Source organism: Bos indicus x Bos taurus, chromosome 5 (assembly GCF_003369695.1).
Source record: "Bos indicus x Bos taurus breed Angus x Brahman F1 hybrid chromosome 5, Bos_hybrid_MaternalHap_v2.0, whole genome shotgun sequence".
In the NCBI taxonomy this organism is placed as follows: domain Eukaryota; kingdom Metazoa; phylum Chordata; class Mammalia; order Artiodactyla; family Bovidae; genus Bos; species Bos indicus x Bos taurus.
In genome coordinates, this window is record NC_040080.1 from 20006035 (window position 1) to 20030794 (window position 24760).

The 24760-nt window shown below is 41.6% G+C and overlaps 1 protein-coding gene across 4 annotated transcripts in view; it reads right to left on the bottom strand.

Annotated features, from left to right (window-relative positions):
* Positions 1–11730: 11730 nt before the first annotated feature.
* The window catches only part of LOC113892444 (C-type lectin domain family 2 member H-like), a 33613-nt gene continuing 20583 nt past the window's right edge, over positions 11731–24760 (bottom strand). For 3 of the 4 annotated variants that reach the window (XM_027541280.1, XM_027541281.1, XM_027541282.1), the window contains exons 3-6: positions 20820–20948; positions 17425–17600; positions 16746–16852; positions 12945–15272 (exon numbers count right to left, since the gene is read on the bottom strand). In XM_027541280.1, coding sequence (XP_027397081.1) covers positions 15152–15272; positions 16746–16852; positions 17425–17600; positions 20820–20948 — 533 coding nt within the window. In that variant the 3' untranslated portion in view covers positions 12945–15151. Of the gene's footprint in view, positions 15273–16745; positions 16853–17424; positions 17601–20819; positions 20949–24760 lie in introns of all 4 variants that reach the window. The other variant, XM_027541279.1, reaches the window with a different exon arrangement.

Sequence of the window (24760 nt, forward strand, 5' to 3'; positions counted from 1 at the left end):
ACGTCCAAGGAGCCGTAGCTGCGCGGGTGCAGGAGGGCCTAGAGGAGCTATCCCACATTGAAGGTCAGGAAGGGCAGCAGTGCGGAGATACCCCTCATCCAAGGTAAGGAGCAATGGCTGCGCTTTGCTGGAGCAGCCGTGAAGAGATACCCCACGCCCAAGGTAAGAGAAACCCAAGTAAGACGGTAAGTGTTGCAAGAGGGCATCAGAGGGCAAACACACTGAAACCATACTCACAGAAAACTAGTCAATCTAATCACACTAGGACCACAGCCTTGTCTAACTCAATGAAACTAAGCCATGCCCTTGGGGCAACCCAAGATGGGTGGGTCATGGTGGAGAGATCTGACAGAATGTGGTCCACTGGAAAAGGGAATGGCAAACCACTTCAGTATTCTTGCCTTGAGAACCCCATGAACAGTATGAAAAGGGTATAATAGGAGTGTTTCAATTCAAACCCCTCTGATGACTTTCTAGCTTGCCTGACAGGTTTGTTCAGATTCATAGCCTCCCAACCATGAGAGGCACGGGAAGCATAAGATATTCTAACAATGCAGAGCTTCTCAGAGAGTTAAAATTGTTAAAATAGAACTAGTAGATGATTTCTTTTTTGAGCTAATGCTTGCTGCCAAGTTTCCATATCCCTTACCTACTGTGTCCCTGGGAGTGTATTGATTAATATAGTTGGTGTATAGAAATGTAAGTAGTAGCTTTAATGTTTGTAACCTTGGACCCTTGAGTTAATTCTTTTCTTGTTATAGCCCACCAAACTTTTGCCCTATAGGAATGCAACTTTATCTAATGTTTTCAGAGGGTGGCGCCTGACGTTAGAATAATCACCTTTAGAGAAAAATAAGTTTTCTAAAGAAAGGGTCATAAAATGTTAACAGGCCTCCTGGTCAGAAGATGATGTAAATCACCTAAAACGTGCATATGATAAGTTTGCAGAAAGAAAGCCTGGCTTTGATAAGGATCAAGGACTGCTGACCTTGCATGACTCTACCCCTTCCCCCATTAACCTCTATGCACAACTTAAGGTATAAAAACTACTTTGAAAAATAAAGTGTGGGCCTTGCTCATCAGGCTTGGTCTCCCCATGTTGTTCTTTCTCTTTCCTTTTCCTTTTCAGGCTGATCCCTTGGAGCTCAGGGGCCCTCTGCTTTCACTTTCCTGCCTGGGCTTCTAAGATCCACTTAAGAAGGTGCCTAAGGTGGGGCACCTTCCATGATTCGAGAGCGCGCCTGCGGCCTACATGAACAGAGCAAGTCTCGTGCTGGGGCTTTATTGGCTTTCTGCGTAAAACAAGGAATATCAGCCTCTTTTCTCTCCTCTATTTTCTTAACTGCAAAATTCTTTCATTATCTCTTATCTATCCTTTTAATCGCCGACGCTGTCCTCCTGAGGGAATCCCTGGATCCTACCGGGGCTGGACCCTGGTATTGTACTAAATCAGCTACAAAAGCTGGGTCATTGTCTGAGCCAACGTGGTAGGAAGTCCAAATCTGGGAACTATTACCCTAAGCAGGCAGCGGGCTACTTCTGATGTTCTTTCAGTCCAGGTAGGAAAAGCTTCTACCCATCCCGAGAATGTACATACCATGACCAGCAGGTAATGGTAGTGTTGGTGAGGTTTCATTTCAGTGAAGTCCACTCCCAGGTGTTCAAAGGGCAGCATGCCTTTCAGCTAAATACCTGGAGGTTTTGTCTGAATACCTGAGAGGCAGCATTAACCTGTGAGCAGGCAGCATGGCCTAGGTAGGTTGCTTGGTGTGTTTGGCTTAGTAGATTGTGTGCCAGCTCCTCTGGTACCAATAATTTGCCACTTGGCAATTCTCACCATGCCTTTTCAGTCTTGATGGCCCCTTCCACTTTGGCTAACCTGACAGCCATTTTATCAGGCTAGTGCCATCAGTATATAGGACCCAACTAGGGTCTGGAACCTTGTGTCCTTCTTTAAAACAAACCCCAGATACCTTACCTCCTCCTTGAAGATCTGTGCCTTCTTCTTTGACACCTGGTAATCTGCTTCCATCAGCAGCTGGAGCAGTGTTTTTGTCTCTTTCCAGCATTTTTCCTTGGTCTTGGCAGCCAGCAGCAGGTCATCTCCATATTGTAGGAGCCAACATCCATACTCTTCCAGATGGAATGAGTTCAGGTCAGAAGCCAAGGCTTCCCCAAATATGGCTGGGGAGTTCTTAAATCCTTGTGAGGGAGTCTAGATGAGCTGTTGTTTGGTGCCCCCAACTGGATCTTCCCATTCAAAGGCAAAGATGGGCTGTGACGCTGGGGCGAGGTGTACACAGAACAGGGCATCCTTGAGATCTAGATGAGTGTAAACTTTAGTCCTCAGTGGGAGGAGGCTAAGTAAGGTATAGGGGTTTGGAACAGTGGAGTGTAAAGTCACAGTAGCCTGGTTGACTAGCCTGAGATCATGTTCAGGCCTATAGGCCTGTCCTCCTTCCTTTTTGACTGGCAGGATCAGTGTATTCCAAGCCCACTGGCACTCTACTAGAATGCCCACTTATTTCAATCTATTGATGTGGGGCAGTATGCCAGCCCAGGCCTCTATCAGTAGCGAGTACTGGCACTTTCTAACCTGGATGGTGCCTGGTTTGAGTTCTATTATCACTGGGGCTATATGTTTAGCCAGCCTGTGGGGAAGGGGGTTTGTCTTCTGCCCAGACCTCAGGGAATAATTGAGTTAGCTCTCTCTTATGCTCTTCCGGCCCACCTGATTCTTCCTTTGGAGGCTTATGCAACCTCCACTCATCTTGGGGTGGTAATGAGAGAGAGCAAATAAGTCATAGTATCCATCCAGAAGGTGGGCCTCTCTTCAGGGGAGAAAGTTACTTGTGCTCCCAGTTTGGAGAGCAAGTGTCTTCCCAACAGGGGTACTGGGCACTCAGGAATGTAGAAGAATTCATGAATCATTTGGTGCCCCGCCCCCACCACCCCATCTGACATTTTCTGGGCTGGCAAAATGATTTAATCATCTCTTCTCCTGATACCCTAGCTACAGTGGTAGTCTTTTTGGACAGTGGTGCCACAGATTTTGTTACTACTGACAGTTCTGCTCCTGTATCCACCATGAAGTCAATGTTTTGGTCCCCCACTTTTAAGGTTATCATGGGCTCTCGGAGACCTGATACCTCTGAGCCCCGGAAGCCCTATTTAATTTCCAAGCCAACAAGCTCCACAACTGCAGGAGCTTCCTCTTCCTTCCTTGTCTTAGTGCATTCATTCTTCCAGTGGCCAAAAACTTGGTACCAGGCACACTGGTTTGGCTGTAACGGGGCCCGGAGCCTCCTTTGGGAATGGTTGAAGGACTGTCCTGTCCCTGGGGCAGATGAGGTTTTCTGAAGGGCCCGAGATAAGCTTTCCCAGAGCAGCAGCTAGCATTGTAAATCTCTTGTCTGTTCTCTTTCGTTCCCTCCAGCTCTCTGCCAGAGCGCAGTCTCTGCTTAATTCCAACGTCTCCCTCCCCTTCTTGTCAGTACTCACCGGGAGAGGCGGGTATAGCTTGGGCGGTTCGGCTGGAGTCGGATCCTGGAAGTGCTGGCCAGAGGCTTCTGTCACTGGGATTGGAGCCTTCCGAGGTGGCGGCTGTACAACCTAGGGGAGAGCTGGTGGAGGAGCAGCGGCTGCTGCAGGACTTCACCTGGCCCTGGATTGGGCATTAAGGCGGCCTCCGGTCCTGGTGGAGCACTGGGAAGCAGACATGTCATTATCCAGTATGGAGCGGGGGTCACGTCGTCCCGTCCAAATCCTGTAGAATTTCCTTTTTTATCATCAGTTAATTTTTGTGCCATTATTATTTATCCCTTTCCTTTCTGGATACAGAACCTTGTCCAAGTAGGCGGGTCTTGGGCTAACCCTAGCCATGAGATCAATATGGATATTGATCCAGGTGTTCTGGCTCTCCTGTGACTACTGTATAGACTGCTTTCACTATTTTTAAGTCCATGGTGCCCTCTGATGGCCATCCTACTCCCATAGAGGGCCATTCTACCTTACAGAGTATATGGAGGCGGTTAGGCTTCATCTTCACCACATAGTCTCCTCCTAATCCATTCTTAAATTTTTTAATCATGTGCTCCAATACAGTTGTCTTAGATTCACTTCCTCCCATCTCGCTTACCTTCTCAGACCTTCTACTTTTCCTTTTCGTTCTGTCTACGAAGTTCTCAGTACCCTATGTACTTCTGATATTTCCACTCAATGACACTTAAATTGCCATTCTGCCTCCTTCCCAATTGGGGTGAGAAAAGCCTTACCTGCCAGATCCCAGAAGGAGAAGGGGGATCGGCGTGCCTTCACCTGCCGGTCAGCACAGCCAAACCAGAACACCACGTGGTCCAAGACTGTTTCTCCCTTAAAGTCCGTTCTGCCTTGATGGGCTTGATCAGGCGCAGATGAAAACACAGATGGGTTAAATATCCCACGTCCCAGCCATCTCTGGAAAAGCCAATTCATATTCATTTACGTATCCCCTTTCTTTTAGCCTAACAATTCCGAGGGGGTCAAGAATTTCACAGCAGACAGGACACCTTCTGGGGGAGTGCAGAATACGAGCATACAAGGACCAGTTTCCTATCCTAAAAATCCCCTGGCGATCGCTGGTAATAATTTTCCCTGAGACGGTGTGGACATACCTCCTAAATGACCTTACAAATTTCCTTCCTAAACCCTAGCACGCTTGTCGACCTGTGTACCAAGCAATCGCTGCTGCTTGCCTATTCCAGGCCCCTATGGGTCCGTGCCCCTTCTAGTCCCTCCCAGGGGAGTGATCAGGCCCCCTCTTCCACCCTGCCAGGTGGGTTCCTCCTCACCTGAGTGCTCAGTTCCCTTGCTGCTGTTCACTACCTGCCAAAGCGAAGAAACCAGGCATTGAAAGGCTAAATTCTTTCAGAGGGGCGAGGCACCTTCACCCCTCCAGGAGATTCAAGCCACAAAGCCTTGGGGTGGCCTCAAATGAGACCTGTCTCCTCAATGTGAGGAGTTTCCTGGCCAATGCACCAAATGTTGTAGCCATGCATTCCAGGAAACAAACTCACTCAGAAGGACAATGCAGATAGTGGAGTGCAGTTTACTACACCAGCGAGCCCAAGGCAGAGTCTCATCTTAGCCAAGGACCCTGACCAGCATTTGTGAAAATCTTTTATACCCCAAGTGTGCGTGTCTGAACCCACCACTCCAAATTCCTTGAGACTTACATAAACCAAGGATAATACAATCCCAATAATCCCATCATTCACGTGCTATGTGCTCATGTGCTCAGTCAAACAATTAGCCAATAATCAATAAACCCGAGGTTACACTCCTATAGATACAGAAACATTTATGGCCTGTCTGGAGGAAGGGGTGATTAGTGTATATTTTCTCTTAGGTGATGAATAACCTAGATATGATCTTCAAGGTTCCCCTGTCTGGAGGGGATCTTATCCTTCTGTTGTCATTTTCATAGACACTAAACACAGAGTTCAGAGTCTGTTGGAGAGGTGGCCGAGCATGATCAACATGAACAGGCCTAAGATGGAGTCCAGGCCCGATGAATTCCTTCTTCAAGATAAAGCTGTAACCCCCAAGTGTAGAACACTGACCATTGACTCTTCTAATTGGCCAGTGACTGAGTTTAAATATTCTGAATGCGACTGTTTCTTCAATGGTAGGAGAAAAGTATATTTTGTCCTTGTGCATCGTGAAAAATATCTGAGAGAAACGAGTGAAACCCAATAATCAAAGCAACTCCTGTTAGGTAGCTCAGCAGAGGAAAGTACCCTCTTCAAGAAGCAAGAATATAAAGTGTGCACAGTCAGTGGTGAATGGTAACTAAAAATGATTCTGTGTGCACCATCAGCTATGTGGACATGCAGACCATCTGGGAGCACACTTTTCCATTCTGAAAAGGGGCTTCATACTTGACTAAATGCCCTACCATTGATATCTTAAAATTATTAACAAATTTAAACAAAGCACTCCACCCTTTTTATTTTGCACTTGACTGTGCAAATGATGTAGTGGATTCTAACTCCATGTGCATGGAAGGGATGAATTGGTTTTTTCCTTCATCTAATCTAGCTTTTATTGTAAGCAGCTTTTGGCAGGAAAGAGTTCTTCGCAGGAAAGAGCTCTCTACAAGTTACCAATTGAATTGGGCCCAGCTGCTCATGGCTTACCAAGTCAAACTTATGAACATTTGTGGAAAGACAAGCTGTCTTTAATCAGAAAGCCGGCAACCCGAGAAGATGGTAGACTCAATGTCCCCCCAGAACCACCTCCGAAGATTCTTCTTGGCCCTGAAAGTTGTAAAGAAAAGGGAGGAAGTGATCTCAGTTTCTTGTTGAGACAGGGGAACCGCCACCCCCCACTGCATGCAGGCTTGTGGCCTCCTGGCAGTCTTCCTCTAGACTCCTTCCTCTATCTTGTTCACATGGCTTATCTGGGAGACTGAAACTCTTGGGTGGCATTTTGGGAGGGCGGGGTGCTCTGAAGAACTCTGTTCATTTATGTTTAGGCACAGAAAAAATTCAGCGAGAGGCAAAGCGATAGATAAGAGGTGATTTCTTAGAACAGGACATTTGTGAGGCTTAGAAACAGGTGGGTGAGAGGATTCTGCAACAAGAACTAAATCAGCCACCGTTTTATAATCAAAGGGAAAGTGGGGAGGGGCAAAATCACTTTCTTCCTCATTTCTGAGTAGACATCATGCTTCCATTATCAGCATCTCCTTCAGGTTGGTCTGGGGAGTTTTCTTGTCCCTAAATGATCAAACCAGGATTGTCATGGCACTAAGGAACTATTTCAGGCCTCAATACAATAAGGATCTTTGCTTTGAAATGTCACCTTTACATAAATTATTGTTTTGTTTTTTTTTAATGTGTGTAGAAAGCATATTCTAGGAGTCATTAACTTAAGGAGTTCACTGGGCAGGATGTGGGTTTTGTGCCACCATTCTTTTATTGTTTCGGGGCATACTTCATGGTTTTGGTGCTAAGCAAACCTGCTGGTTTTCTGGTTGAGCAAATCTATTTTCTTAAGTGATCCTTAACTTACAGGATCCTTCACACCATTAGCTTTAACTTACAGGGGTCTCTCATACTTTTTTTTTTTTTTAATTTATAATCCCCTAGTGGGATTAGCTATTTACTCTGTCCCCATCAAGATCGCTGAAGAAAAAGCTAGGGATGAGATCTGATCATCTGTTAATTACTTATTCTCAATTCCTACTTCTTTAATCTATGAAAAGAACTAGCAAGTTAGCCAAGTTGCTGTATGATTAAAATATTTGTAAGGTGTGCTCAAGGGTCAGAGATGAGTAGAGCATGGGGGTATCTGATTAAAAGTCATTTACAATACAGTTTTTCTAATGACAAGGAAAAGAGCCCCCTGCTGTCGACTTTAAAATATATTCACAACCTAAAAGTTGAGAGTTGTGTTTTATTTGATGGGAATTTTTAGGACTTTAGGCCTGGGAGGCAACTTCTCAAGTAGCCTTGAGAGAACTGCTCTGAGGAGGTGAAAGGGAAGAACCAGGTTATACAGAAGGTTTGCAACAAAGGGCAGGAAGTCTGAAATCAAAAGATTTTATTGTTCATTAAAGAAAGCCAGATATCCGATGTTAAGGGATTTAGCACTTTTCTACATACTGGAAGATGCAAGAGTTGGGTTCACTGAAATCATTCCTTTCCTATCCACCTCACCTATCTGGGGCCAATATTCTGTGTTTTCACATCTAAAGTTTCCCTCAGGGCTCACCATAGGGTAGTGGCTGTGGTCTGATGGTTGATAGATAGCAGGTATTCTTCTCCTTCCTGTGTTTCCCTAGCTCTCACAGGCTAACATCAGAGGGCGGCAACTACTGAGGCCTGTGAGATCCTTGTTTACTGGCATGGCAGGAAATACTCCATTTCTCACTGCTGAGATCTGTTTTCTGCAAAGAGCACCTTGCATGCCTAAGGCCCCCTTGTTTTATCTCTGTCTTCAAACCATTAGCTTCCAATTAACAGATGATCTTACCTCTTTCCCTAGTTTCTGTAATCTCATGAAGAGTGTAAACAAGATATCTTAGAAAGAAAGGTCACAAGCAGCCAAGAAGCCAACAAGCCCACACACTGGAGGATAGTGATGACTCTGACCCCTTATTTCAAGGATTAACTGACATTACTTCCCTTTTCCCTTTAAAATATTTCAGAGCTGAGCAGAATCTTGGAGGTGGTTCTCAGGGACACTGAGTCTACCGTCTCTCCAGATTTACAGCATTCTGATTAAAAGCAAATTTCCTTTCTACCAGTATTTGCTTCCCTCGAGTATTGATTTTTGGAGCAGTGAGCGGTTGAACCTCAATTGTTTTTTATTATACCTACATTTTTTTAAATTAAGCTTCAAAAAAACTTTTCAGATCATTACAGACTCACACTCAGTTGTAAGAAATATTACAGAAAATATTAGGTCCCTTTTACCTAGTGGACCCCATGGTAGCATCTTAAAAACTAAAGTGTGAAATCACAGCTAAGATGTGGACACTGACATGGTGGAGATACAGAATGATTCCATCACCACATAGATACAGCCTGTAGCTCTTTCATCGCCACACTCCTCTTTCCTCTCTTATCATCGTCCTTAGCTGTTGTTCTTTATCTCTATAAATTTGTCATTGCAATAATGTTATAAAAAATGGAATCAAACAATGTGTAAAATTGTGTGACTAGCTTTTCTTTTTTCATTGCTTCAATCAAATTGTTCCATGTATCAACTGCCCATTCCTTTTGATTGCTGAGTTGTAAGCCTTTGTATGGCTGTTACAATGTTTGTCAGACTATTTTTCTGGGCTCCAAAATCACTGCAGATGGTAACTGCAGCCATGAAATTAAAAGACGCTTACTCCTTGGAAGGAAAGTTATGACCAACCTAGATAGCATATTCAAAAGCAGAGACATTACTTTGCCAACAAAGGCTTGTCTAGTCAAGGCTATGGTTTTTCCTGTGGTCATGTATGGATGTGAGAGTTGGACTGTGAAGAAGGCTGAGCGCCGAAGAATTGATGCTTTTGAACTGTGGTATTGGAGAAGACTCTTGAGAATCCCTTGGACTGCAAGGAGGTCCAACCAGTCCATTCTGAAGGAGATCAGCCCTGGGATTTCTTTGGAAGGAATGATGCTAAAGCCGAAACTCCAGTACTTTGGCCACCTCATGCGAAGAGCTGACTCATTGGAAAAGACTCTGATGCTGGGAGGGACTGGGGGCAGGAGGAGAAGGGGACGACAGAGGATGAGATGGCTGGATGGCATCAATGACTCGATGGGCATGAGTCTGAGTGAACTCTGGGAGTTGGTGATGGACAGGGAGGCCTGGCGTGCTGCGAATCATGGGGTCGCAAAGAGTCGGACACGACTGAGTGACAGATCTGATCTGATCTGATCTGATACAATGTTTGTTTACACCCATCTTATGACTTCTGGTTCTTCATAGGTTTGACTATTACAAAGATGCATGCTTAGTATTAAAAGACACTGTGACCAACTTGATGGCAAAATAGGTTCTGGACTGTTTTTCCTACTAAAATACACAAGTTCAACAGTCACACATGGATGAATTCTTCTGTGAGAAATCCAGAAACTGTTCAAGAGGCAGAGTAATTGTGAAACTAACCACATCAAAACTAGTAGGAAAAGCTGACAACACTTTTCCACCACACTCCCCATCCCCTTCACCTCAACATAAAATCAGGAGAGTAAGTCCTGCTCCAAGATTCTCCCTGAGGAGCAAAAAGTTTGGACTCCATATCTAGTATCTCAGTTTTTCCAGGTGCTACCTAAGGGGCTAGGCATACCTCTTTTCCTGAGGACTACAAAGAATAAGGGGCCTTTTTTTTTTTTTTTTTTTAATTGAGGTATAGTTGATTTACAGTGTTGTTTTTTTTTTAATTAAGATATAGTTGATTTACAATGCTGTGTGTGTACAGTATAGTGATTCAGTTATATATATATATATATATCTAGTATACATATGCATATATATATATTAGATTCTTTTCTGTCATATGTTATCACAAAATATTAAGTACAGTTTCCTGTGCTATACAGTAGGTCCTTGATGATTATTTTATATTGAGCAATATGCATATATTAATCCCAATCTCTTAATTTATCCCTCCCTTAATCTCCCTTTTGGTAACCATATGTTTGTTTTCTGTGTCTATGGATCTATTTCTCTTTTGTATAATAAATAAATTCATTTTTAATTTTTTTTTAGATTCCACATATAAGTGATATCATATATTTGTTTCTCTCTGTCTGACTTACTTCACTTAGTATGACAATCTCTAAGTCCATCTGTTAGGTAGTTAGAATAGGAAAAGGGAGTCCAGAATGGAGGTGGCTAAAAGACAAGAAAGGGAAAAACCCGCAAAAATAGAACAAAGGAAGGTCCGAAGACCGGAGTGAGGACATCAGGTAGAAAAAACAGCACTCCTGGCTAGCCCAATTTACATAGGGCAGACCCAGGGTGGACAGGGGGTAGGAAAAACATATAAAAAAGAGGAGCTAAAGGGCATGGTGTCCCTTGCTCTCTTCTCTTTGTGTCTTTTGGGTTGGCATGCACTCACACCTCGAGGATGTATTTTTCTTTTATTTTCTAATAAAACTGAGCTGTAACATGGAGCTGTAACACTGATTCCTCTGAGATCTATAACATTGATCTGTCCAAGAGCTGTGACACGGTCTGTCCAAGGGCTTTAACATCCGTCACTTCAAATTTTTGTTGTGATGAGACAGAACCAAGGAAATTACACACTCCCATGACACACCCATGTTGCTGCAAAGGGCATTATTTCATTCCTTTTTATAGCTGAGTAATATTCCATTGTTAAGTACGTACCACATCTTCTTAATCCATTTGTCTGTTGCTGGACATTTAGATTGCTTCCATATTTTGAGTATTGTAAATAGCGCTGCTATGAACATTGGGATGCATGTATCTTTTCAAATTACTGCTTTCTTTGAACATATGCCCAGGTGTGGGATCACTGGCTCATATGGCAAAGGGGTGGTTTTAAATGAGCACTCTGAAAGCACTTTATATCACTCCTTCCTTCATCTCAGAGCAGAAAGAAGAGATAATAATGTCCACTTCCAGCTTCTCATTAGAAGAAGTTGGACCACACAACTTGCACCACAACTTTTTAGTCTGTTACCCAAGAATCTGGTTTCCAATTTGCCTGTCTCAGAGAACTAAGGAGGCCCAGCATATGATAATTCTGATTGGACCTAGTATCCTTCAAACTTCTGGGGCCACTAAGAACAAAGACAAAGGTTTTAATGAACAAAAGTTTAAAACACTGTGCATGCATACAATGGAATATTGATGATGTTCAATTACATGGGTGTTTTCTCAGCAGAAGCTCCTATATATTCTAGCTCCTGCCTTACAACTTACCCCTTGGGAACAGTCCCCTTAGCTATCTAAGTGGACGATAATCATGGGCTATAGTCCTCGGTAAGTCTGTTGAAGAAAACATAATTCCCAACTTATAGGTTGTGCATATTTTCAGTCAACAATAGTTTATGCTACTATGAGGGTAGTAATACCAGAAAGAAAAACCATGCGAGCACATGCGAGTAGAGAGTCATGACTTTGAGTTGCATTTGAGACTGAGTAGCTTTCTGTCCAAGAATGTAAAGAGAATATCCCAGTCAACTGACTTCTATGACACCAACATTGGCAAGCAAAATGTGGAATTAGGAACAAAATATCATTTATTTATAACAGTACTCTAAAAAAATGAAATGCTTAGGTACAAATCCAACAAAATGTGTACAAGTTCCATATGAAGAAAAGTACAGAACTCAGGTAAACAAAATCAAAGAATTTAAATCAGCTGATACACCATGTCTGTAGATAGGAAAACAGAATATTTTCAAGATGTCAGTTCTTTACAACATCATCTATAGGTTCAATATACTCACAATAAAAATGCAGCAAGTCATTTTATAGATTTTGGCAAAATAATTCCAAAGTTTATATGAAGAGTCATAATACCCAGAATAGCCAACCCAATATTGAAGAAGAAAATTGGGGAATGGACCCTATTCAATGTCAAGCCTTACTATCTAGCTACAGTAAGCAAGTTAGTGTGCTGAAATAAGACAAACAGATCAATGGGACAGAATAGAGAGACCAGAAATAGACCCTCATAAATGCAGTCGACTGAACTTGGACCAAAGAGCAAAGGCAATATGAAGGAGGAAACAGAACAGGCTCCATCTTGAAAGCAGGACTCCATCTTGGGCTGGACTGTGGACTTTGAGCTATATGCCCAGTATCTATGGAAACGATATACCGATGGAAAACCAGACCCCGGATGAAGGAGCCTCAGGACTTGTACCTAGACTCTCCATCATCTAAAAGACTATGCTAATTATCTCTGTAACAGAACAAAGTCATAAATCCTATTATGCTTATCGGGATACGACCACAGGCCTATTGATAAATGTTCACTGTTTAACTATCTAGGCTTATGACACATGAATCATGGGTTAACTTTGATCTTATCTCTCTTTTATCTTGTCCTGACTAGTTTCAAGGAATCTGGGGAGGTGGGTTTGAGCACGTACACTTAGGGTATGTAAGGTTTTCACAAAAACTGATCGGGGTCCTTGGCTAAGAGGAGACTCTGCCTTGGGCCTGCAGGTGTAATAAACTGCACTCCACTATCTGCATTGTCCTTCTGAGTAAGTTTGTTTCCCAGACGCATGGCTATAACAAATACAACGGATATCAACATGAATCCGCCCAGGTATACACGTGTTCCCCATCCTGAACCCTCCTCCTTCATGTTGATATATGGCAAAACCAATACAATATTGTAAGGTTAAAAAATAAAATAAAATAAATAAAAATAAAATTAAAAAAAAAAACAAATACAACAGAGAAAAAGTAGTCTTTTTAAAAAAATGGTACTTGAACAATTGAACATACAACACACACACACACATATACAAATTAAATGCTAATCTAACACCCATCACAAAAAAATAACACAAAATGCTATTGGAGCTATTTTTACTTTCATTTCCATAGAGCAATGATGAAAGAAAATTATGTATTAAATATTTAAAGAGTCAAATAGAGTAACAAGAAACTTTCAGCTGTTACCTCATTTGAATCTTTAAACTAGCCAGTGAAACTGGTGATCGATTTATTTTTCATGTGAAGTACCTCTGCTTTGAAGTAATTTATAAAGGTCACAATGAGAGGGTAGCAGGCAGGAAGGCCAGGGGTCTCCAAACAGAGGAAATAGGCTGCAAGTGTCAGACATTTTTTAACTCTCTCTTAAGCGGCAGGAGAAAACAAACAAGTGTTAGATTTCTTCCCCTTCTCTATATAAATTTAAAAGGAGGTTTCCTTAAAATTCTGTGTTGCCATGACAACACCTGGCTCCACCTGAACTTAACTTTTCTCAAACCTTGAGCTAACCAATGCATTTTTCTTATGGAAATGTTTGTCTAAAGCTATGTTAGTGTATTATGTACATTCTGCTTCTAAAACTCAATCATACATAAACATTTGTGAGACTGGGTATCACTTGGGTAATGAGTGGAGGTAATTCACTATTTGTGATTTAAATGGGGTGAAAGCAGGATTTTAAAAATCCAATAAAGTGTAAAAAACAGATTGGAATTTGTTTATAGGTATGTTTACTTAGCACACTGTAATTTAAAACAGAAACACTGAGAATTAAAGTGTAAAAGGCACCTTTACAGTATTTCTAATGCCTTAAAATACAGAGTTTAAAGTAATATTAGTCTTAGTAATCTTTTAAATTTTTTGGCTGCCCCAGATCTTAGTTGCAGCATGTGGGATCTTTGATATTCATTTTCGTATGTAAAACCTAGTTGTTTTTTTTTTTTCCCCCAATTATATGATTTCTTTCGTTTCCTACTTATTGAAGTAAATGGATAATTTATTATTATTATTGGAGCAAAATCCCACATGCCACAACTAAAGATTCCACATGAGGTACATCGGATTCACTTTGTTGTACAGCATGTGGAATCTTTAGTTGCCGCAAGTGGGACCTCTCGCTTGCGGGATGCAAGTTCTAGTTCCCTGACCAGGGATCCAGCAGTCCCCTTGCACTGGCAGCAGAGTCTCAGCCACTGGGCCACCAGGGAATTCCCTAGTCTTAGTAGTGTTAAAAACTTCTCTATAGATTTGTTTTCTTAATTTAATTAATTATTAGTTTTTGGCGGCACTGGGCCATCACTGCAGTGTGTGGCTTTCTCACTGTGGTGCCGTCTCCTGCAGTGGAGCACAGGCTCTAGGCGTGAGGCTTCAGTAGCTGCTGCACTCGGGCTCATAGTTGTGGCTCACGGGCTCTGGAGAGCAGGCTCAGTAGCTGTGACACAAGAGCCTAGCTGCTCTGTGGTGCATAGAATCTTTCTGGACCAGGGTTGGAGCCCGTGTCCACTGCATTGGCAGGCAGATTTTTATCCACTGTGCCACCAGGGAAGTCCAAAAAAAGTGACCATGTACATTTGGAACTGACAGTAAGCGAATTTTGAATGTGTTAACCAATGGTAACATTTCTCATTTGTTATTAAAATAATTGTGCATAGTTTCAGCTATCATAGTCATTTTTATAGTCTCACATGTGCTAATAAAGTGCTGTTTGTATGGAAAAAAGGGAATTCTTTCATATTTATGGGTTCAAAACATAAATATCAACTCATATTATTTAACACCTACTTAACTTAGAATCTCACTCTTCCAAATCCACATCTCATTCAAGTATAGCTTGCTTCTGTGTGGTTAACAAACACTATAAATATATATTGCTGATATTTCTGGCAGAGCAAGCAATAGAGCAACTGTTTATAATATATACATAAATATTTATAATAAAAATAATAAAATTTTATTATAAATGTTTATATACAAACAGTTTTTAATGCATCTCTTAGGGATGAAAGTGAAAGTGAAAGTGAAGTAGCTCAGTCGAGTCTGACTCTGTGACCCCATGGACTGTAGCCTACCAGGCTCCTTCCTCCATGGGATTCTCCAGGCAAGAATATTGGAGTGGGTTGCCATTTCCTTCTCCAGGGGATCTTCCCAATAACTTCTGAGCCAGCTCCCTAAAAATGCCTTGAAGAATTTAAGGACATGGAGACGTTATTTGTTTGCTGCAAATCCATTTTCTATCTGTATAGCTTCTGGCACTGCTAATTCCAAGGTCATTCAGGTAGCCACGTTCCCCATCTCCTGTGATGATGAACCTAAAACCAAACATGAAAATGTTAAAAAAACATAGGCTGGACATCTACATTTATTTCTCCTCTACAATCTTTAGCACCCCCACTCCAGGTATTTTTAATGTGGACAAGAGAAAAATGAGAATCTGATGTTCATAAGGCTTCTGAGTAAATATACACCATTTCTGTATTCAGTTCCTTTTATATTCTGAAAGTCGCTGCTGGAAAATTGGAAGATTATTATCATCCATCCCAAATTCAGTTATGTTGTTGACTAGGTATTTAACTAGGGCTCGCTGTTGTAGCCAAGTGAACTGCTGCCATGGGTGGTGATAAAAGAAACTGTCACATACTGAAATATCGGTAAGTCATTCTGGCTTATACATGACTTAACTTGAATTTTATGCTATAAAATAGTCTGTCTGTGCCATAATAAACATCCGCTGTACATCTACTTTAATTATTACACAAAAGGGCACACTGACCAGAAGTAAAGAATGTCCAAAGTAAAAATAAAGTTTAAATGTCCCTCTTCTTGAGACACCAACGCTGGTCCTGCTTCGATGATAAGACTCCCTTCCCAGGTGCCAATGCCGTATTGACCCACCATGTACTGGCTGGTCTATTCTTTTTTTTTTTTTTTTTAAGCAAAACCTTGAAGGAATGTAACTCTGACTTGCTTAATGTTCTCTTTTCTGACCAGATATAAAACAGAGCCAGAAACCCTGTTTCTCTGAAGCAGTTTCTCAGAGTAAATCTGGGAAGTGGGCTTCTGGGCTAGTCCTCAACTTGGCTCAAATAAAACTCTTTTCTATTCTTATTTTTGATCGTTTACTGATTATTTTAATTAGCTTTCAGGGAACATGATTTTCAGTGTTCTCCTGACCTGTTTCATACATGTGTGAAAATAAACATATGTGCTTACTAGTAAGTTCTTAAATGGGCTTAGCTTTGATTGAGGGAAGTGATTGCCCCTTATATTCTATATGCTCCAAAGTAATGGTTACATTTAACACATTCCCACTGAAGTGTTCACAACCCAAGATGTGTTACTAAGTTCCTTCCAGGGATAAATTATCACAGGAGGGATTCGTATTGGTTCTTTGATGACCTTCCTTTCAGGAATGGACAGGGCAGCGGGCAGAGTGGACTGAGGGTCTGTGGGTACCAACTCTTCGGTGGCTTTCCAAGACAGGAGGATCCCAGAGTACCTCAGCTGCTCTCTCTACATTCTAAATACGGTTTTCAGCACAGTTTAAGTCAGTGGGTGAAAGTGGAAGAACTATGTCCAATGTCATCATCATGCTAAAGATTTCAATTAAAAACATGATACATAAAGTTTTCCCAAAGGCACAGATAATAAACAGAAGAGCATACAAAGGATTTCTATTTTATACCTCATAGTGCAGCAAACTTTCCATGATATTAAATTTACCTCCCCATAAATACAAATCACACCCATAACCACACAGAATAGAAGGCAGTCTAAAAACTTACGAGGCATTATATTTAGAGTTGTCTGTCCACTTCCAAGCATGATGTGATGATTCTCTGCTAAGGCCAATCCAATGGTCAGAAGGGCCTTTGTATCTTTTGAGAAAGTTCTATTATAAAACACCAAAAGCAAAAACATATGTCTCCTTCATTTTACTCTTGAGACCTCTTCCCCCCAGCCTTCTCTCTTTGGATGACAGCCTGGTAAGATTGAGAAGCTTAGACATTGAAGGGAGAAGACTAGCCCCCAGTTCTCAGCTTAAGTCACTCAAATGTCTCTGATCCTAAATTACATTAAAGTGATCACACATCTCAATTTGACTGGGAAAGTCCCAGGTTATGCCTGTGGTTCCAACATAATATTGTCCCTTTCACTCCCCAAAATGTCCCAACTTGGATGATAAATTACATGATTACCATACTTCTTTTTTACAATGGGAACAATATATCTAATTTGAAGATTAACTATGAGGATTACATGACAGAATGTGTCCAAATCGTCTCACAGAGTTCCAGGCAGAGAACATACCCAAGAAATATCAGGCACCAATATGCACTCTAAGCCCCCAAGTCTGCATGGAATGGGAGCCTTCCTCTTCTTTCAGCTGTCACCCTGTGTGGCCTATATCCTTCTCAGGGGCTAAGTATTTAACAAAGAACATGATCCAAAAATATTCCTTACCAGCTCCTCCTCAGTTTCAAACTGAGCAAGAACAGCTTCCAGTGAAGTACAGGATATCTGACTCAATGTCCAATTCTCTGACTCTTCAGAAAAATAAAAACACTTATTCCCAAATCCAATCCATCCTTTTGGGCAGGTGACGTACAGAACTTGTAAGTCTGTCTCTCTGCTTCTCACTAAAAGTTGGACAGACACAGTGAAGCATAACAAATAAATTTTCCCATCCATTTTATCTATTTTTACACTTACCACCCTGAGGTCAGTCTTTTTTTACATATGTATATATACATAGATACACGGGTGTACATGTATATGTAGGTACAGTATAACTAAATTCCAAAATGAGGGGTTTGAAGAAAAGCATGCCAAAGAACAACTAGACTCTTGTGCTTTTATGACCTTGGCTAATAGCATTTTTTTTTTCTCAAAATCTGAACAGGGGCTACTGTCTATAGGTAGACAGATTCTTAGAAATGTCTTCCAAGTCTAAACTCCTTTGTTTTTCCCAAAGAATAGTTTTTCTTTATATGTACGTTGGTACCATTCATTACATATAGATTTGTGGAACCAGCTCTCTGGTTCTCACTAAAAGTTGGACAGATGCAGTGAAGCATAACAAACAAATTTCTCATCCCTTTTACCTATTACTCCACTTATCATTTTGAGGTTGGTCTTTTTTTTTTTTAATATAACATATGTATGTTTGTACACATATACACACATGTATTCATATATGTAGGTACAACAAAACTAAAATCCAAAATGAGGAGTTTGAAGAAAAACATGGCCAAATATAAACTAGACTCTTGTACTTTTATGGCTGTGCAAACAGCATTTTGTTTTTCTTAAAATCTGAACAGGACCTACTTTCCATAGGCAGACAGATTGTTAGAAATGTCTTCCATGCCCAATGTGTTTGTGTATCAGAATGCAGTTTTACTTTATATGTATTTTGGCACCATACATTACACAATTTCATATTATTTTGCTTCCAGAGTCATATTCTCAGGTGCTTGTCTATGTACTAAACACTCTCTATGGAGGCCACCCAACTCTGGGTTATATGCAGAATTGCTGAGCTGTAATGAACATTACTTTGCCAACAAAGGTCCATCTAGTCAAGGCTATGGTTTTTCCAGTGGTCATGTATGGATGTGAGAGTTGGACTGTGAAGAAAGCTGAGAGCCAAAGAATTGATGCTTTTGAACTGTGGTTTGGAGAAGACTCTTGAGAGTCCCTTGGACTGCAAGGAGATCCAACCAGTCCATCCTAAAGGAGATCAGTCCTGGGTGTTCTTTGGAAGGAATGATGCTGAAGCTGAAACTCCAGTAGTTTGGCCACCTCATGCGAAGAGTTGACTCATGGGAAAAGACTGTGATGCTGGGAGGGACTGGGGGCAGGAGGAGAAGGGGACGACAGAGGATGAGATGGCTGGATGGAATCACTGACTCGATGGACGTGAGTCTGAGTGAACTCCAGGAGTTGGTGATGGACAGGGAGGCCTGGCGTGCTGCGATTCATGGGCTCACAAAGAGTCGAACACGACTGAGTGACTGAACTGAACTGAACTGAATGAACTTCCAACTAATATTTCTAATGCCTCATGAAATGCTACCAGCTTTCACCATTTATAAAACACCGACTGCTACTTAGTGTGTGGAAAAGTGATTGTACTTTGCTGCTTGCCAAAAGAGCAGACTTTTCTGAGATCTTTTTTCTTTTTTTGGTTTCTTGGAAAATGCAATATTGAGATCTGTGGTCACTTGCTGAGTGTAGGAACCACTAGCTTAGTGTAGTAATCTAATAAATGATCTCATTAGATTGAGAATTTGCCTTTGAAAGAATGTTCTGTGAAAACTAACATATGAATATATATATATATTTTTTTTTTTTTTTTTCTTTTATGGTGACTTTTTCCCCTGAGGTCAGTCTTGAAGTACATATTTTACATTTGATTTTTGCCCCCCAGAGTCATCACTAACAGACTTATCTCAGGCACAAAAGCTTGTGGTAGTTGTTTTTTCCTAAATGATTTTATTAGATTGAGAATTTGCCTTGGAAAGAATGTTCTGTGAAAACTAACATATGAATATATATTTTTTATATGGTGACTTTTTCCTTGAGGTCAGTCTTAAAGTACATATTGTATATTTGATTGTTGCCTCCCAGTCATCACTAACAGTCTTATCTCAGGCACAAAAGCCATCAGTCCACTGATCTTCAAGCAGAGAATCTGTGCATCTCACTTCTCAGGGGTCCATGGAGAGTAGTGGTTTTAAGGAAATCAATATCTGTAGCATTTAATTCCTGTAGTACGCTTTCTTAGCATCATACAGATTTCCTTTTCCCCACATCTTCCTTAATATCAGTCCTTCTTACTCTTGACAAAAGAAGGGCAAACTCCTTACCTTTCCTAGATTTTACTATGCTACATCTCTTACGGGTATAAAACCTTCTAGTAGACAAAACATGGCATAGTTCAACTATTGATTTTAGTACCAAAATATGATGTAGTATTTCCAGTGTCTCTGGAAATGCTCCTTTATATGTATTTCTGTTAAATATGTATAAAAATATTTGGGCCCTTGTTAGATGCTCTGAAACCAGCAAGATATCAGAGTATAGGCTATGGGAAGAATAAGTGTTTTTCCTTCATAACCTCACTTTTTCCTCCCTTATCCAATCTTATAGGAAATACTGTTGGTTCAACTTTCGAGATAGATTGTGCCACCAGGTCCCACCTCCACTGTTATCACCAGGGCCAAGCCATAGTCCCCTCTGGTGTGGATTTCTGTAAGGTTACTCTAGTAGGTGTTCCCAAAGTCTAACTTTTCTTCCAACAGTCAAAATGATTTTATTCTAATGAAATTTAGATCATGGCATTCCTCTCCTACAATTTCCCTTTTCTTGATACCCCCTACTGCACTCAGATTAAAAGCTCAAGTCTTTACCTGCCTCATTAGGCTGTGACCTCCCTGACCCCCAGCCCATTACTCTTCCTCATTCCCGCCTTGCTTCAGCTATAGAAGCCTCCATGCTGTTCCCCAAACCTACCAGGAGATTTTTCCTTTCATTCTACTTGTTTCATCATCTGGAATGCTTTCTGCACGTAGCCACATGGCTCCTTCATCTCCTTCAAGTTTGCTGAAAAGTCATCTTGTCAAGGAGGCTTATGCTGGACACTTATATTCATGTCAATCTGTTACCTTATATTAGAATATCTGCATCTTCCTGCTATTAATAGAATAGGAGTTCCCTGGGAATTTTTTATGTTTTCTTCACTGATATACCTCAAATATATCACACACCCTGGCACATAATGGAGCTCAATAAATATTTATTGACAATGTGAATGTGCAAAGAACATGGTAAGGTTTGGAGAACAGGTAACTCACCTGCCAGAAGAGTGGAAAATGTCACCACATTTAGAGCTACAAGTATAAAAATAATCAGGATGCAGCAGCAAAGCTTGGTAGGTGTAACAGGAGATATAATTGCTAGGCGTATCTTTCGGAGATCTGTATCTGTAAATAGAAATGTCATAATCTCAATTTCAAGGAAGCATTAAAAGAAAAACTTAAATTTATCACAGAATCAACATGTAAAATCCACTGTACCTCACCTCCCCTATTGCCAAAATCTCTCACAAAAGGTCCATGTCCAGGAGAGATGGCCATGGCCCAAAAGCGACCCAGAGATAAGAGAAACAGAATTTTTCACCTGGAGAGCCTTCCAGTTATTGTAAGAAGAGCTAATAAGAGAGTAAGAGACAGACAGACTAGAAATCAGAATGAAAATGAAACATGCACACAATCCAGATTTACCTCCACAAATAACAAATTTGGTTAGAAGTTCTAAGAGGAGCATTAGAAAACTAATCAATGTAATTCATCACATTAACAGAACAAGAGAAGAGAAAGGATATGACCATCGATATAGACATAAAAGGAGAAGGAAATGGCAACCCACTCTAGTATTCTTGCCTAGAGAATCCCGTGCACAGAGGAGTCTGGTGGGCTGCTGTCCATAAGGTCACCCAGAGTCGAACGTGACTGAAGCAACTTAGCATGCATGCATGCATGCATAGACATAAAATGTGGAGAAACGTGAGTCATCCCAAATAACAAAGCCCAGCAAATTACGAACTGAACTTTCACTTTTCATAGAAATAGTACAGCTAACATGATACTTAATGGTGAAAAAGTGAATGCCTTCCTCTAAAGGTCAGGAACAAGGCAAGGATGCCTGTTCTCACCAATCCAATTTAACATTTCCCTAGAGGTTCTATCAGTGCCAATAGGCAAGAAAAGTAAATAAAAGACATAGAGAGATTAGGAAGAAGTGAAAGTGTTTCTAGACATGGTATCCACTCACCTCCCACTAGAAATAGTAATTTGAAAATTATCTGCACATGAAAAGACCTTCCCAAGAGACAAGGATTCCAAGCACACCCACTCTCTGTCTCATCCCAGCTCCTTGCACTCCAGCAATTCTGGCACATAATGCAGTCTCAGACAGCTTCCACCCTGGGTTTCCTGTGGGCTCCTAGGAGCCAAGCTCCTGTCTCCCCGCTGCACCTGCCAATTCCAGCAGCTCCAGGTGGGGCTCCTGTAACAGTTGACTCCTGGTGAACTCCTGGGGACCAGGCCCCCCAAACCCTTCCCTCAGGACTCTGCAGTCCAGCACAGAGAGAGACCCTCTCCCTGTGGGAAAAAGAAAGTAAAACGGTGCTTGACTTCACTACAGATTCCAGGTCTACCTGCTCTAGCATCACATCAGTCTGACTCCTTCAGCCCTGGGTGACACCATGTAGACTCACTAACCAAGGTCCCCTCTCCCCAGTGTCTGCCAGCTCCAGTGAGCCAAGTGACTACTGCGAGATTAGGCTCCTGGCAGGGTCCTGGTAACCCAGGCCACCTTTCACCCTAGGGACTGTGGACTTGTGTGGCCATAGGCAGCTCCTATCACTCCTGCTGGCTCCCATGAATCAAGAAACCAACATAGCCAGTCATTGTTGTGTTTAGTTTCTAAACCTTGTCTGACTGTTTTGCAACCTCATGGACTGTAGCCTGCCAGGCTCCCCTGTCTGTAGGATTTGGCTCCTATGTCCACGGGATTTCCCAAGCAAGAATTCTGGAATGGTTTGCCATTTCCTTCTCCAGGGCATCTTCCTAACCCAGGGATCAAACCTATGTCTCCTGCTTGGCAGGGGGATTCTTTATATCACTGAGCCACCTGGAAAGCTCCAACCAGTCACTAGGGAAACATGAAATCCAGTGAGCTGCCACAAGATGTGTATCAGAGTGGCAAATACAATAACAAAACTAAATGATGGTGAAGAAATGATAAAAATGGAATTCTCATAAACTGTTGAAAATGCAACAGTACAGCCACTTTGGAAAACAGGTTGGCAGTGAGGTGTGGCAAACATAACCTCACCACATGCCCTAGCAATGCCATCCCTAGGTATCTATGCAAGAGGAATGGAAATTTCCATTTACACAAAAACCTATACTTGAACATTTATAATAACTTTATTTATTGTCACCAAAAACTGGCAACAATTCAATATCCTTCAGCTGGGAAAAAGGTAAATAAAGACCACTTTGTACTAAGAAAAAAGAAAAGCTTGACTCCATGCTTCAGTTCAGATCAGATCAGATCAGTCGCTCAGTTGTGTCCAACTCTTTGAGACCCCATGATTTGCAGCACCCCAGGCCTCCCTGTCCATCACCAACTCCTGGAGTTCACTCAGACTCACATCCATCGAGTCAGTGATTGCATCCAGCCATCTCATCCTCTGTTGTCCCCTTCTGCTCCTGCCCCCAATCCCTCCCAGCATCACAGTCTTTTCCAAGGAGTCAACTCTTCACATGAGGTGGCCAAACTACTGGAGTTTCAGCTTTAGCATCATTCCTTCCAAAGAAACCCCAGGGCTGATCTCCTTCAGAATGGACTGGTTGGATCTCCTTGCAGTCCAAGGGACTCTAAAGAGTCTTCTCCAATACCACAGTTCAAAAGCATCAATTCTTCAGCGCTCAGCCTTCTTCACAGTCCAACTCTCACATCCATACATGACCACAGGAAAAACCATAGCCTTGACTAGACAATCGCTCATTTACTATTTTGCTTTGACTCAGTAAATTTTACTGAGACTTTCTCTTCCCCAAAGACTCTGAAAACTCTGGATTGCCTGAAAATGTAAAAGGGCACTAAAGAAAGCAGTGAGATGCTTCCCAACTCATGTGTGATCACTACCTCATGTCCCTAGAACACAAGTGAGAAGTGTGACTTTGGAAATGCCACCTGCTCTTCCACCTCGCTCTCCCTTCCAAACAGTGTTCTGTTCCCCTCCTTGCCTTACTTAAAAATGAGAATCTTTTTCACTGAGTGTTTCCTATTGTGAAAGTCCTTGTGAATAATGTCTCTCTTTATTAAGTCTACACTATTGATATACAGTACAATATAAATGAATTTCAAATGCATTATGCTGGTGAGAAAAGCCTGACTCTGTAGGCATTCTTATAATGCAAGAGTATCAAAATAGAAAACAAATCATTGGTTGCCAAATGATGAGGAGAGAGGAAAGAAATATATACAGAGAGCATGTGTGTGTGTGTTAGGGGGTGTGGGGGGTACTCTTATTGTGCGGTGGCCACATGATTATATGTATTTGTCAAAACTCATAGAAATGTACACCAAAAGGTGAATTTTACTGAATGTTAATTATACTTTTAAGAAGTTCCTGCTAACTTTTTTAACTGCCACATTTCACTCATTGCACCTCTATCTCCTAGGATGTTCAGGACCCTCAGTTTAAATGCTAGGCAGGGAGAAAAAATATAGGAATGACTTCTTTAAATGCTATACAATGGCATTTGGATTTTGGCTCCATATGAAACTTTCCATCTTCATTCTTTCCGGTTCTGCATTAAAGCAAAATTGTCTTGAAATTCCGTATGTTATGACTTCTGAGAAATGGAAGATTTCCAGCCATAACAGTAAGCAAAGGATGCCACAGTAATCAGCAATCGCAGTCATCATAGAATGGTGAGCTGGTGAGCCTTGAAGGAACTTAGGAAGAGGAGAAATCCCTCCTTCTAGTAGCCCTCAGACTGCAGCCACTCTCTATGCTGAGCCCTGAAGGAACTCAGGATATGAAAACACAGGATACTGGCCCCAGATAGTTGAGGTGCATATCAAAGAAATGATTTCAGTGAGACCAGACTTTTGCATTGGACACGACTGCGTGACTTCACTTTCACTTTCATGCACTGGAGAAGGAAATGGCAACCCACACCTGCTGGGAGCGAGTTCCGCCCGTGGCAAAGGTCAT